This window comes from Lycium barbarum, chromosome 6 (assembly GCF_019175385.1).
Source record: "Lycium barbarum isolate Lr01 chromosome 6, ASM1917538v2, whole genome shotgun sequence".
NCBI lineage: Eukaryota > Viridiplantae > Streptophyta > Magnoliopsida > Solanales > Solanaceae > Lycium > Lycium barbarum.
The window spans coordinates 103,443,085-103,458,287 of record NC_083342.1 but is presented as its reverse complement, the minus strand read 5'-3'; the positions used below and the strand labels follow the sequence as shown (position 1 = coordinate 103,458,287).

Below are 15,203 nucleotides of genomic sequence, written 5' to 3'. Positions count from 1 at the left end.
TGATTTTTCATGATTTCATTTTCTTAGGACACTTTTATTTTTCAAATAAAATCCGGAAAAAGTGTTTTTCTTGTCAAAATGTGAAGAAACTGAATTTTTATAAAATTTTGGAAAAATTAATTATTTTTTAAAAATGTGGAAAACCCGTTTTGAAAAACTAAATTTGGAAAATTAGTTTTATTTCATATTTTAAGAAAATACATATTTTTAAGAAAAAATTAAGTTTTCCCATTTTTTATGTTTCTCACTCTCTCAAAGAGAGTGAAACACACTCTCCTTGCCACGTTAGTGTTTAGGGGGGTAATTATTCCGTTTTAAATAAGTTTAGGGTGGTAATAGGACCCAGGGAAAGGTAAGGTGTGTCGTAGCACCTTGGGGTATAGTTTAGGGGGGTAATAGTGCCTTATCCCTTTTTCTAACTTAAAGATCATAGTCATCGGAGGAGGAGGAGCCACATAGACAAAAGGGCGTGGTCAGTTGAACTCTACATCTCTATCCGAAAATTATATAATATACAGCCAAACCTCTCTATAACAACATCGTTGGGTCCTAAATTTTTTGGTTGTAATACACCTATAACACCATTGTCATTTAAATAATATTTCGCTGTTATCGGCAATAAAGATGCATAAAATCTGATTTTTCATTTTCTATTGTCAAAGTCTAAGCTTAATCACACTTTGTATAACGAAGGAAAACCGTTTAATGATGAAAATATATATATATATATATATATATATATTCATATGATATTTTTATCATAAATAGTGTCTTAAAGGATCAAATATTTGGTCAAACTCTCTACACTTATTATTGGTAATCATAGATATTCTATTCTTATAAAGATGGTTAATTATTAAGTACCAAAAAGAGAAGATAGTTGTTAGATGGGGGTAATTTTACAAAGAGCGTACTGTATAAAGCTGGATGTTGTTGCTATAGATGAAATGATGTTATAGAGAAGTAAAATATAACATAAAAAATCGGTTCCGAACAAACTTGGCTATTATAGAAAAGTGTTATTATACGCGGGTGCCGTTATAGAGAGGTCTGACTGTATAAAAGAAATTATAATATATATATATATATATATATATATATATATATATATATATATATAGGTCAAAAATTATTTTATATATATCTCTGAGAAAATTCCTTATTTCGCCGCTAGTCATAGCCAGAAAACCAAATCTCACTTGGGATGCATTTGGTAGGGAGGGAAATATTTTTCAACTTTCCGATGCTTTGCTGGTCAATTTTTTTTTTTTTTAAATCTCATAGAAATTAAGTTCCTTAAAAATGGGGAAAATACATTAAACCCCCCCCCCCCCCCCCCCAATATATAGCCGGATTAATTATGACGTACCCAACATTTGCGGGCGACCTATTACCCCCGCCCGAGTCTTAATTTTTCAGTATTTTAGTAGCATTTTTTGGCTGACGTGGCAAATAAAAAATTGAAGCCCAGTTTCACACTCTCCGCCACGTCACTGCCACTTTTTTTTTCATTTAATAATTCAAATTAAAATAACACATTAATAATTAAATTAACACATTAATAATTAAATTAACACATTAATAATTAAAATAACTCATTAATAATTAAATTAACACATTAATAATTAAAATAACACATTAATAATTAAATTAACACATTAATAATTAAAATAACACATTAATAATTAAAATAACACATTAATAATTAAATTAACACATTAATAATTAAAATAACACATTAATAATTAAATTAACACATTAAAATAACACATTAATAATATCTCACCCACCCCCACCCCACGTCACCGCCTGTTGCTTCTGCTGCTGCTGGTGGCAGCGGCGGCGGTGTGGCGGCGGCGGCAACGGTGGTTGAGGAGAAAGAAGAAGAAAGAGAAAAAGGAGAAAGAAGAAGAAAGAGAGGGAGGGTGGGGGTGGGTGAGATATTTTAATATAAATAAATTTTTAAAAATAATTTTTTATTAAAATATCTCATTTCACTCGCCAGTTTTTTTTTTTTTTGCCACGTCAGCCAAAAATGCTACTAAAATACAGAAAAATTGAGACTGGGGGGTAATAGGTCGCCCGTAAAGATTGGGTGCGTCATAATTAATCCGGTTATACGTTGGGAGGGGGGGGGGGGGGGATTTAATGTATTTTCCCTTAAAAATGAGTAAAATGACTTTCTTAATATAAATAGGGAAAATAAGATTCATAAGTGGCATGCATTCCACACTTATTTGCTCCTCTCCACCCTCCAACACTCCACCCCCACCTCTACCCCACCCCGCCCCGATAATATTTGCCTATTTATTCGAGCTTGTTAGATATCTTTAAAATATTTTTGGGAACAATAATTTTTACTTATTTAGCAAACACAAAAAAGTAAATAAAACAAATAAGTTCAAAAAAATATTTTCATCGAAAACGTTGCATGTCCTTCGTACCAAACAACCTTGATCTCTTCTCTTTTATTGCAAATTCACTGTCACTGCACAAGTATTGTGAAGTTAGAATATGAAAGCCAGAAGCATTCCTTTTTGAGGGATAAGAAATGTTGATCTTTAGCACATTTTTTTTTTCCTTAGAAATTTTAAAGTTTGAATAATCCTTCATTTATAGACCATTTCCCATAAGCAATGACTGGGGTTATGCATGATTAATAGCAATGAAAGAGATATTATTCAAGATCGACTTGAAACTTAAGATGCTTTTTCCCCCTGATAAATAGGAAATTGATTAATCAAGTATATGCATAAGTGAGGACATGATTCTTCATCAATTTAAATCCTTTTGCAAGACAATCAAGGTAGAGAGATCGATTTTATATATTTAAAGATTAAAAATAAAGCATGTTAATTTAATGCAAGCATTCAGACAACTTGATAGTGAATTTAGGTCAAATAGTTAAATGAACATTCAACTGCATAAGTTTTGTCTTGTCAAGTTTGAAAAAGTAAGTCTTTTAACTTGGAACAAATTACTTTATATATTATCAACTAGATCGCCTATGCCCGTGCTGCGCACGGGCCCAACACTTCGTATTATAGTGTATCTATGTATATGTAGTTGTGTTTAGATAATGATAATATATATATATATATATATATATATATATATATATATATATATATATACTATGTTCAAAATACGATTAATATAACATTATAGTTTGTGCTCCGTATCTAGAACTTTATTTTATTCGTGTTTGCTACGAAAATTTATTAATATTTTTTAAAAGAGAAGATTTGTTTAAAAAAAAACTATTTTCCTCTCTTTGAGATAAAACAATAGCAATATTTAAGCATCAGTTGACACTTTCAATTTTAATTCGATTAATTTAACGGTGTAAAATACTTATTATTTTTTTTATCAAATTTTGATTTTGATAATTCTAATTCAAATTATTAAATTAATTTTACATATTTAAAACGAAACAAAGTAGAAATTGATTTTTTCCTTATTCTAAAGAGTCCATCATTATTGATTTAATTGTTTGATTTTCTAAGCATTTGTTTTTTTAACATTGTTTGTTTTATTAATATGGGATTCACATTTTTTTTAATATTGCTTGATTCTGTTAATATGGGGTCCACTTTTTTTTTCCCGTGAGTTTGGATGTGGTCAGTTCCACTTTTTTTTTCTTTTTTTTTTTTTAAAGAGACAACGGACGATGAAGCATGGGTCTAAACCCATGCTTTATATAGTTTCTTCTTTTTTTATTTTTATTTTTTATATTGCTTGGTGTCGTTTAGTATGGGGCCCACCCTTTTGGACATTATTAGTTTGCATTATTTTTATGTATATAATGTGTATATATATATATATATATCTATATATATATATATATATATATATATATATATATATATATATATATATATACTATGTTCAAAACACGATTGATATAACATTGTAATTTGTGCTCCGTATCTAAAACTTTATTATATTAGTGTTTGCTAAGAATACAAAGTCTGCATTTTTTTTTTTGACATTGTTTATTTTTTTAATATGGGATTCACCTTTTATATATATATTACTTGATTTTGTCAATATGAGATACTATGTTCAAAACACGATTAATATAACATTGTAGTTTGTGCTCGTACTTAAAACTTTATTATATTAGTGTTTACTACAAATACGCATGGTGTTTAATATGGGGCCCACAATTATTTTCACATTTATTAGAGTAAGGAAAAAATGAAAAAGTAATTAAATTCTATCTTATTTTAATATATAAGTATTTTAAGTATGTTACTGTACAATAATTTCATTTGCTCCCACTAATGGATTGATACGCACGCGGTAATGAATCCATCATTATTGATTTAATGAGATACTTTGGAAATTACATGAATATTGTTTGATTTTTTAATATGGGGTGCACTTTTTTTTTGACATTATTAATTTCCATTATTTTTATGCATATATATATATATATATATATATAACATTGTAGTTTGTACTCCGTATCTAAAACTTTATTATATTAGTGTTTACTACGAATACAAAGTCTTTTTTGACATTATTTTTTTTGAATATGGGGTTCAATTTTTTTTTTTATATTGCTTGATTTTGTTAATATGGAGTCCACTTTTTTTACCGTGAGTTTGGAGATGGTGGGTTCCACTTTTTTTTTTTTTATATATATTGCTTGATGTTGTTTAGTATGGGGTCAATATATATGGGGCCCACATTTTTTTTTTACAATTTTTTTTTATGGGCCTGTTTAATATGAGGCCTATTTTATTTTTATTTTTTATATATATACTATGTTCAAAACATGATTGATATAACATTGTAATTTGTGCTCCGTATCGAAAACTTTATTATATTAGTATTTGCTAAGAATATAAAGTCTGCACTTTTTTTTTTGACATTGTTTATTTTTTTAATATGGGATTCATTTTTTTATATATATTGCTTGATTTTGTCAATATGAGATACTATGTTCAAAACACGATTAATATAATATTGTAGTTTGTGCTCCGTATTTAAAAATTTATTATATTAGTGTTTGCTATGAATACGCATCGTGTTTAATATGGGGCCCACATTTTTTTTAACATTGTTTGTGTTTTAAATATGGGATTCACTTTTTTTTCAATATTGCTTGATTTTGTTAATATAGGGTCCACTTTTTTTTTTTCCTGTGAGTTTAGATGTGGTGGGTTCCACTTTTTTTTTTTAATACTGGATGTTGTTTAATATGGGGTCGACAATTTTTTTAATACTGGATGTTGTTGAATATGGGGTCCACAATTGTTTTTTTTACAATTTTTTTAGGGCCTGTTTAATATGGGGCCCAAAAATATGGGATTTACTTTTTTTTTTTCAATATTGCTTGATTTTGTTAATATGGGGTCCACTTTTTTTTCCCGTGAGTTTGAATGTGGTGTATTCCACTTCTTTTTTTTAATACTGAATGTTGTTTAATATGGGGCCCATAATTTTTTTTACAATTTTTTGTAATACCGGATGTTATTGAATATGGGCCCACATTTTTTTTTTACATTTTTTTTAGGGCCTGTTTAATATGGGGCCCAAAAATATGAGATTCACTTTTTTTTTTCAATATTGCTTGATTTTGTTAATATGGGGTTCACTTTTTTTTTCGTTTAGATGTGGTGGGTTCCACTTTTTTTTTAATACTAGATGTTGTTTAATATGGGGCCCACAATTTTTTAATACTGAATGTTGTTGAATATGGGGCCTACAATTTTTTTTAGGGCCTGTTTAATATGGGGCCCATTTTTTTTTTTTTTTTTTGTTGGTTGGGGGGGGGGGGGGTCCACACACGGACGACGATAGAAGCACCAACCGGTGCTTCTAATATAGTAGAAAAATTTTAAAAAGACTTTCTCTCACTCCGTGACAGTAGTTTAATGTTTTGATTTGTACCTCTTTTGGTAGAAAAATCGGTTTTGCTAAACAACTCTTGACTCAAAGAATCAATTTTAAAAAATTTGTTGTACATAATTGGGAAAATACATAAAACCCCCCCAACGTATAGCCAGATTAATTATGACGCACCAACCTTTGCGGGCGACCTATTACCCCCCAGTCTTAATTTTTCAGTATTTTAGTAGCATTTTTTAGCTGACGTGGCAAAAAAAATAAATTGAAGCCCAGTTGCACAGTGGAGAGTGTTGCACACTCTCTGCCACGTCACCGCCACGTCACTGCCACTTTTTTTCATTTGATTTTATTTTTTCATTTCACAGCCATTTTTTTTTCACTTTCTTTTATTAACACACACACACACACACATTCTTCCTCTGGCGGCGGCGGCGGCGGTTGTTGCTGCTGCCGCCTTGTTGCTGCTGCTGCGGCGGCGGCGGCGGTGTGGCGGTGGCAGCGGCAGCGGTGTGGCGGTGGCGGCGGCAGCGGTGGTTGAGGAGAAAGAAGAAGAAAGAGAAAAATAAGAAAGTCATAATTTTTTTTTTGCCACGTCAGTCGAAAATGCTACTAAAATGCCTAAATAACTAAATAATTAGGCAAAAAAATGCCTAAAATGCCACGTCACTGCCATAATTGGTAATGAATAATGTTCACTCGCCAGATTTTTTTTTTTGCCACGTCAGTCGAAAATGCTACTAAAAACTAAAAAATTAAGACTGGGGGGTAATAGGTCGCCCGCAAAGGTTGAGTGCGTCATAATTAATATGGCTATACGTTTGGGGATTTTAATGTATTTTCCCTACATAATTCATACTGAACTATCGGAAAACAATCAGACACATTGCTAAACACACACATAATTTCCTGGCGGATGGTGCGCTATGTCCTAATTTAATTTTCTGATATTTAATTTTATTAGTAGGATAAGATAGACATTAGGTGCATACGTGTTTTTCATATTTTTATACTATCTGTTAGGGAAAAACAAAATTAAAGTTCTCAATCAGATTTAAGTTTGATCAGGGTCACAAATTAAGATGCAATATTTTATGTCGCTAAAACCAATTTTATTATTTTCCCTCTATAAATGTAAAATATAACACACAAGCTGCTTCCTCTAGTGACCAAACGGAAAACTTTATTTTATTATTCTCTATCTATTCAAATAAAGTTAATCTTCTTTTTTCTGTTGGTTCTTAAAAAATGATTTCTTTATTTAAATGGAAACCTCCTTCAATTAATAATTCAAAGATAATAAAATCAATAAAATACTAATTTTGATTATTTGAAAACTTCGATTTGACGTCCTACAAATGAAATGATTTAACATATTTGTACTAACTATTAATTCAACTTTTCATATTCAAGCTATATCATCCATCACACTTGTCTTAGTCTATCAGCTAAATCTAATATAATCTATTTCATGCTTTAGTGTTGTATTTATGCATATCAAATTAGATCTAACATGGAAGGAAATATTATAAAAACAATGCATCATTAAAAAAAAACAAATTAAAAGAAAAAAAAAATGGAGAGAGATAGAATAAAATATAATGAAGAGAATGGGGAGTTATGGAACTCAGGGCAAAGGAAGTCTTGTCTGGAAAATCTTATTATCTTTCACCTGTCCATCCATGAATCCTAAACCTAGGAAACTCTGCACTAAAAGCTTTACCAAACTTTCACAATAAATGTATAATTAAAAAAGGAAATTGTCCATATCAAATTGTTATCAACTCACAACGTAGTCAACAACGTAACCCAAGCTTTTGATATTATCCAGCGCCATATTGTTCCTTGTCTCTTAGGCCCCAACTCATCCACACTCTACAACTACCTTTCCACCTACCCTAACAAAAGTTTAGTTTATGCTTAGCTTATCTGCATATTTCAATATTCTTCAAAAAAAAAAAAAAATGTAGTAAATGAGGTTTGGAAAGAAAGACATTGGTTCAAGAATTGGAGAAGTAAAGATATACTTGAAATTTGAAGTTTATGAATTCTGAATTTTAATTATCCCTTTTAACTTTTAAGTTACTGAATTCTAATATAATAAGTCATACAGATCAAATATTTTTAATTAAATAGAAAATAAAATTTAAACTAAATTTACCGGGTTCTTCCAAATCCGCATGCACCTTCTGCTCTAGCTCACCTTCGAATAGAAAGAAATAAAGTATGGGTCACCCAATATAGATTAAGCGAGCAATAAAATAAAGTAAAATGAATAAAACAAGAAAATGAGAAGGAACACAGTTGTTGAGAATTGTTGTGTCACTTAAGAGTAAAAAAGAACTGGTCTTATTATAATACATAATATATTTTGTGTTTAGCAGCTCCTCAATTGCTTAATTTGTGTTGAGATTGAAATAACAGGGCGTCATGCGGAAACTTATAATTACAAACCTTAAACATGATAAATTAGATGACAAAGAAAAAGTATACTAAAAGAACATAATATTCTAATATGATTTGACCGATTGACCTACATATGAGAAAACTAATATAAAATATATCTAAAAACCATAGAGAGAATAATCTCCCCCTAAACAAAACTCTTTTAACGAGTACATTGTGAATGCTATTGTGTTATTGTTTGAAAGGAATATCCTCAATTTATAGAACTGTAAAACTTCTCCTCCAAGAAAAGGAATAAATATGGTAGATTCCTTTTCCACAAATAAAACTTTTTCTACCAAGAAATTCTTTTTGAATAAAACACAATTATGGTAAACTTCAAATAAGGTCGGAAGTTTAGGGCAAACCCTAACAAATCTCCCCTTGGCCTGAATTTTCTGGCAAAATAATTTTGATTCATTTTTTCCACATAATCTTCATCACTGCTACTTGGCATGATTAAAAATAAGGTTAAAAATAGTGGTTAAAAATTGTTAAATAAATATTTTGCTTTACTTTAAAGATACAGCAGCAGGGATGTTGAAAATATGGTTAAAATTTCATCTCCACATGTAGTACTCTGGAAAAAAAATCTTCATTTTCGTGAAATTAGTTGCAGCTTGATTTGAATCGGCCTTGAATCCGTCTTCTACCCCGTTGAGTCATTGGTTGAACCATCGGCTGTGATACCACTTGTTGGGGATCGAAATAACAGGGCGTTATGCGGAAGCTTACAATTGCAAATCTTGAACACAATAAATCAGATGACAAAGAAGGTATACTAAAAGAACATAATATTCCAATATGATTTGACCAATTGACGTACGAGAAAACTAATATAAAATATATCTAAAAACCATAGAGGGAATAATCTCCCCCTAAACAAGATACTTTTAACAACTGCATTGTGGATGCTATTGTGTTAATATTTGAAGGGAATATCCTAAATTTATAGAAGTGTAAAACTTTTCCTGTAAAAAAAGAGATAAATATGGTAGAGTCCTTTTGCACAAAGAAAACTTTTTCTACCAAGAAATCATTTTTGAAGTAAAACACAATTATGATAAAATTCAAATAAACTAGGAAATTCAGGGCAAACCCTAACCGTTTGAAGTTAGCAAATGCAGATAATTTAGGAACTTCTTTTATTCTGTTTATTAAGGATTTGTGTATTTTCGACAGCACGCTCTAGCGCTACTAATGACATTTTTTTTTGCTTTAATCATCTGTTATTCAGATTACTTATTCAAATTCGCAATATGCATTGCTCGTTTATATAGAAAGCGTTGGTTAAAGATGAAAGGATCTCGTCCAACCGATCAAATCTGTTGGTGGCGTTATCACGTGAACAGTTCTAGTACTGCCGATACATTTACTTTTGTAGTGATGCATAACTATAATTTTTTTGTTTCAGCTATCTTAACTAGTTAATTGATGGGCACGAAACATAAGAAAAAAGATTAAAGCATTTGCGCTTTCAGCATATTATGAGTGATGTAAAAAGCTAGTCTTTCCGTTCCAATTTATGTGGTACTTTTCGTTTTTCGAGAGTCATTTGACTAAACTTTGAAGCTAAATTGGATTAGATTAACTCGATAGTTTAACATTAATATTTATCTATTTGAAAACTGCATGAAAAGTACTATAAGTTGCAACTTTTCTCATATCAATTTGATGAAAAAATACATCTTAAAATGATGGAAAGTTCATACAGTTTGAATCTCGGAAAGCGAAAAGTGTCACATAAATTGGGACAGAGGGAGTAATAAGTAAAGAGATGTCAAATACAAAAAAGATAAGTTTTTTTTAAACATACTAAAAATAGTAGTATAAAATTACTCACGGTAGTTCATAATAAGTTATTTTATAGACTTTTAAATTTGCTCTAAAATAAGTATTTTTTTTTAAAAAAAATGTACTCCATTAATTATATTTTTTTTTCAAGTTACTTTAGACGGGCAATCTATCCTTTTTAATTCATACATTTGTAAATGAAATATTGAGGTTGATAACTCAACTTTCTTCTTGGTTTTTATATTTTTGCATTTAAGCATCCTCATTTGTAATATCATCATAGAGTACATTACAAACTCGGTGATGATCATAGAATACTTAGTTCTCTCTAGCTCTTATTTTCTTCGTGCTTGTTAATTAGTACAGGTTTGTTACTTCATCAGAACTGGTAAGGTAAGGCCTAGCCCCCCTTGCTTGTACTTATCCCAATTGAGAACCTTTTTATTTTTAATAAAACGCCGCTAGAAAATAGGTCTAGTGGTCAAAATTCTAAAAAAAAAAGTGTTTTTTTTTAAATTATGTTATATTATATGATGGGTAGAATACCTAAAACTCCTCTTCAATTTGGCACGTTTTATTTCAATACCCCTTAAACTATACATAGTCCAATCACCCCCCCCCCCCCCCCCCACCTTATACTTGACTTTTTTTATATATATAATCGTTATCTCCCTCAAACAATATCTCGTCCTAATTACTCCCTATATTTATTTATTTTCCTTAATCCAAGTGATTTCAAAATGACGTTTGCGTGTGAGAACGTAAAATAACAACCACGTCATAGTAATCTTTTTTGTAAAAAAAATCTGAAATACCATTTCCTTTTATATTTGACCGTTCCAATGACTATTTCTTTATCTCTTTTCATCTTCTCTACTCCTCCATTAAAATGCAGTATCAATTTTTCCTTTTCTTTTCATTTTATTAGGGGGTAAATATTGTAGAAAAGACAAGTATAGGGGGATAACTAGGACCAATTATTGTTTACAGGGGTAACAATTATATAAAATCAAGTTCAGAAAAAATAATTAGAACCAAGTATAGTTTAAGGGAGGTCCACATAAAATGCACTAAATTTAGGGAGGTCATTAGATAATCAGATTAATTTGGATAATTTAATCTATTAATTCACTTAATGCCATTATGTGATTTTCAATATAAATATGCCAAAACTTTAAAACTCACTTTTTTTTTTCTTTTTCTCCTTTTTGTCCATCAGAATCTTTCAACCCAACATAGGCTTGTGGTTATGGATTTGGAGGTCAAAAGGAGGAGGAAGAAGAAGAAGAAGAAGAAGAAGAAGAAGAAGAAGAGGGTCAGATATGACCAGCTGAGGATTAGATAGGGCGACATGACTGGGGCCAAAGCCCAGCAAATTGGGACGAATTTAATTGGTATGGGGGCTTGGTGGAGCAGTGGATATGTCGTTAGTATGTGGCCTAGAATAGCTGGCTGCATTAGGGAAGCAACTAGAGAGGTGTTAGGGGTCTCGAGGGGTTGCACTAGTAGGCATAAAGGGGATTGGTGATGGAATGAGGAGGTCCAAGGAAAAGTTGAAGCCAAGAAGACTGCCTATACAGCGTTAGTGGAAAGCATAAATGAGGAGGAAAAGAGGAGGAATCGAGAGAAGTATAAGGCGGCGAGAAAGGAAGCGAAGCTAGCAGTCACGACGGCTAAAATGGAAACTTTTGAGCGCTTGTATGAAGAGCTCGGGAGCAAAGGCGGGGATAGGAAGTTGTATAGGCTTTCCAAGGCGAGAGAGAGGAGGGCCCGTGACCTGGACCAAGTGAAGTGCATTAAGGATAAGAATGGCGAAGTATTAGTGGCAGAGGCATATATTAGACGGAGATAGCAAGAGTACTTCCATAAGCTTTTGAATGAAGGAGGGGACAGGGATATCATGCTAGGGGAGTTAGAGCAATCTGAGATGCACAGAGATTTCGGGTATTGTAGGTGCATAAAGGCTGCAAAGGTTCAGGGGGTTATTCGTAAGATGAGAAGGAAAGATCGACCGGGCCAGACGAGATTCCGTTGGACTTTTGAAAGACCGCACGAGAGGCAGGTATGGAATGGCTAACTAAATTGTTTAATGTCATATTTAGGACAGCTACAATGCCACACTATGGTGCCGCTGTATAAGAACAAGGGTAATATTTAGAGTGCAATAACTACAGGGGTATTAAGCTTTTAAACCATACTATGAAAGTTTGGGAGAGGCTGGTCGAATTGCGGATGAGGAAGAGTGTGTCCATCTCTGAGAATCAATTCAGATTCTTACCGGCGTGTTCGACTACGGAAGCCATCCATCTTATAAGGAGATTGTTGGAGCAATATAGGGACAAGAAGAGGGACTTGCACATGGTGTTTATCGATCTAGAAAAGGCATATGATAAAGTTCCTAGGAAGGTTCTGTAGAGATGTTTGGAGTCTAGAGGTATACCTGTAGCTTATATTAGGGTTATCCAAGACATGTATGCTGGAGCCAAAACTCGGGTTATGACAGCGGGAGGTGACTCGGAGTAGTTCCCAGTTAAGATGAGGTTGCATCAGGCCAGGGATTAGCCCTTAGCCCGTTCCTATTTGTTAGTGATGGACAAATTGACACAACATATTCAAGGGGAGGTGTCGTGGTGTATGTTATTCACGGATGATATAGTATTGATTGACGAGACGCGTAGTGGAGTTAATGCTAGGCTGGAAGTGTGGAGAGAGGCCCTGGAGTCAAAAGGATTCAAGTTAAGCATGACGAAGACAAAGTATCTAGAGTGTAAGTTCAGTAATGTGATGTCTGAGGCGGAGATGGAAGTGAAGATTGAGGCATTAGTCATTCCTAAGAGGGACAACTTCAAGTATCTTGGGTCCATAATCCAAGGAGATGGGGAAATTGATGCTGACGTAGCACACCGTATTGGGGATGGGTGGGTAAAATGGAGGCTCGCCTTCGGGGTACTGTGCGATAAGAAAGTGTCGCCAAGGCTTAAAGGTAAGTTTTACAGAGTTGTGGTGCGACCAACATTTTTTTATGAGGCAGAGTGTTGGCCAGTCAAGAATGCCCACATTCAGAAGATGAATGTGGTGGAGATGAGGATGCTTAGATGGATGTGTGGGCATATTAGGAGGGATATGATTAGGAATGAAGTTATACGGAATAAGGTGGGAGTGGCCCCTGTGGCGGACAAGATGAGAGAAACGAGACTGAGATGGTTCGGTCATGTGGAGAGGAGATGTGAAGATGCGCCAGTGAGGAGGTGTGAGAGGTTGGATATATCAGGAGTTAGGAGAGGTCGAGGTAGGCCGAAGAAGAATTGGGAGAGGTGATTAGACAAGATATGACAACGCTCGAGTTGACTGAGGACATGACCTTGGATAGAAAGGTGTGAAAGTCGAGGATTAGGGTAGATGGTTAGTAGGTAATAGAATGTTATCCTACTTTTAGTCGTATGTTTTAGGGTAGTCATGTAGTTTCTTTTTCGGTAATGTGTATTGATATATGTTACTGCATTTTTGTACATTTGCTATTTTTGCCGTCCTTTTTTATTTTCTTAAGTTTCCACATCGGTTAAATTTCTTTTGCCGAGGGTCTATCGGAAACAGCCTCTCTATTCCAAAGATAGAGGTAAGGTCTGTGTGCATCTTTTCTCCCCAGACCCCACTTATGGGATTACGCTGGGTATGTTATTGTTGTTGTAATCATTAACACTTAAAAATCACTTAATTGTAGATCGGACGGAGTATTTTATCAATAAATTTGGGGTTGGCTTTTCGTGGTAAATAGTACTTATTTCTACCAAATATTATACCAAATCAATTCAATTTATTATAACTAAGTAATTTAATAAAATAATATCTAATTTATCATAATTAAATAATAAAATTTAGCACTAGTTTGGCCATGAGATTATTCATTTTTCTAGAACATATTTTTGTTTTATTTGAAAATCAGCGGTCGCTCATGAAAATTCTAAATACAATTTAAAGTTGTATTTAAAAATTTAAAAAACACATAAAATTCCGTTTTCACTTTCATTATATTCAAACAACCAAATATTCTTAGCAAAAACTATAATCAGATGAAACTTTATGTTCAACTTCAGCTTCAAAAATTTCAAATAAAGGGAGAAATATTTGATTTCTTTGGCCAAACACCTACTTATATTATATTAATTTGATATAAACATTTTCAAGCACCTTTTAGGGTTAGGGTCACGTGAAGTGTTGAAGTCGAGAAGGGGCACGAGGCAGCTGTCACTTTCATGTGTCTGCTACGAATCAGTCAAAATCCCTTTAATTGACCCGCAATGCTCGCCACTTTATGGGTCCCACACTATCCACGTGGCTCAACCCCCTCCTCCTCTCACGTGAACTTGCCTCCCACGTGGTGTCCACATGGCCTCCTTCTTTCTTTCTTTCGTTTTTTGTTTTTTTTTTTTTGAGAGTTCTATTTATTGAAATATTTTTTGTGCCACCTTTTAACGTTCTACGGTTCTAGTCTAAACTAATCCCACATGGTTCATTCAAAAGTTGAAAAACACTTGCTTTTTTTTCCTGGTAATAATATCATTATTAGAAGGAGGCGTTTACATTTGGTTTTGGTATAATACAACATTCACTTTCACTTTTTGATCTAATTTATTCTACGTACAACAAAATATATCTAAAATTCAATTCTTCTCTGTTTATCCTTTTTCTTAGAGAGTAAATGACTCAAAAGAAATTTCTAAAAAAAATAGGTTCCTTTCACATCAAGAACGATAAATAGGAATGAAAAAAAGTTAGAAATGAAGAAATTTTGGACCCCTATTTTCCTTTTTGATAAGAGAAGCAATCTTGCCCCTTTATGGTGGATTGACATTCAAGCCACACTTTTGTTTCACTCTTTCTGAAGCGCACCTCTTTTTTACTGGAGGGTTTTCCTATGATTTTTTTTCTCTTTTGTTCCCTTTGTTTTTCTTCTGAGGTACAACTGTTTGGCTAACTATGAGTCGCTTGCATTCGAATTTATAATAATTATGTAAAAAACAACCAACATACTGAATAAGCATATATTCCTTAAAGAGTTCCTAGCTAGAAATAATTTGTCTTGTGTCCCCGTAACAAACAGGGCAGAT

At 32.6% G+C, this 15,203-nt stretch overlaps 1 protein-coding gene across 1 annotated transcript; it reads left to right on the top strand.

Annotated features, from left to right (window-relative positions):
* Positions 1 to 12,684: 12,684 nt before the first annotated feature.
* Positions 12,685 to 13,413, top strand: LOC132644299 (uncharacterized). Its single transcript, XM_060360888.1, has one exon. It carries the CDS (start codon positions 12,685 to 12,687, stop codon positions 13,411 to 13,413), a length of 729 nt encoding a protein of 242 aa, XP_060216871.1.
* The last annotated feature ends 1,790 nt before the right edge of the window (positions 13,414 to 15,203 follow it).

Bases quoted from the DNA above. Each gene is read 5' to 3' on its own strand.
- LOC132644299 (XM_060360888.1), top strand. From the start codon at position 12,685: ATGGACAAATTGACACAACATATTCAAGGGGAGGTGTCGTGGTGTATG.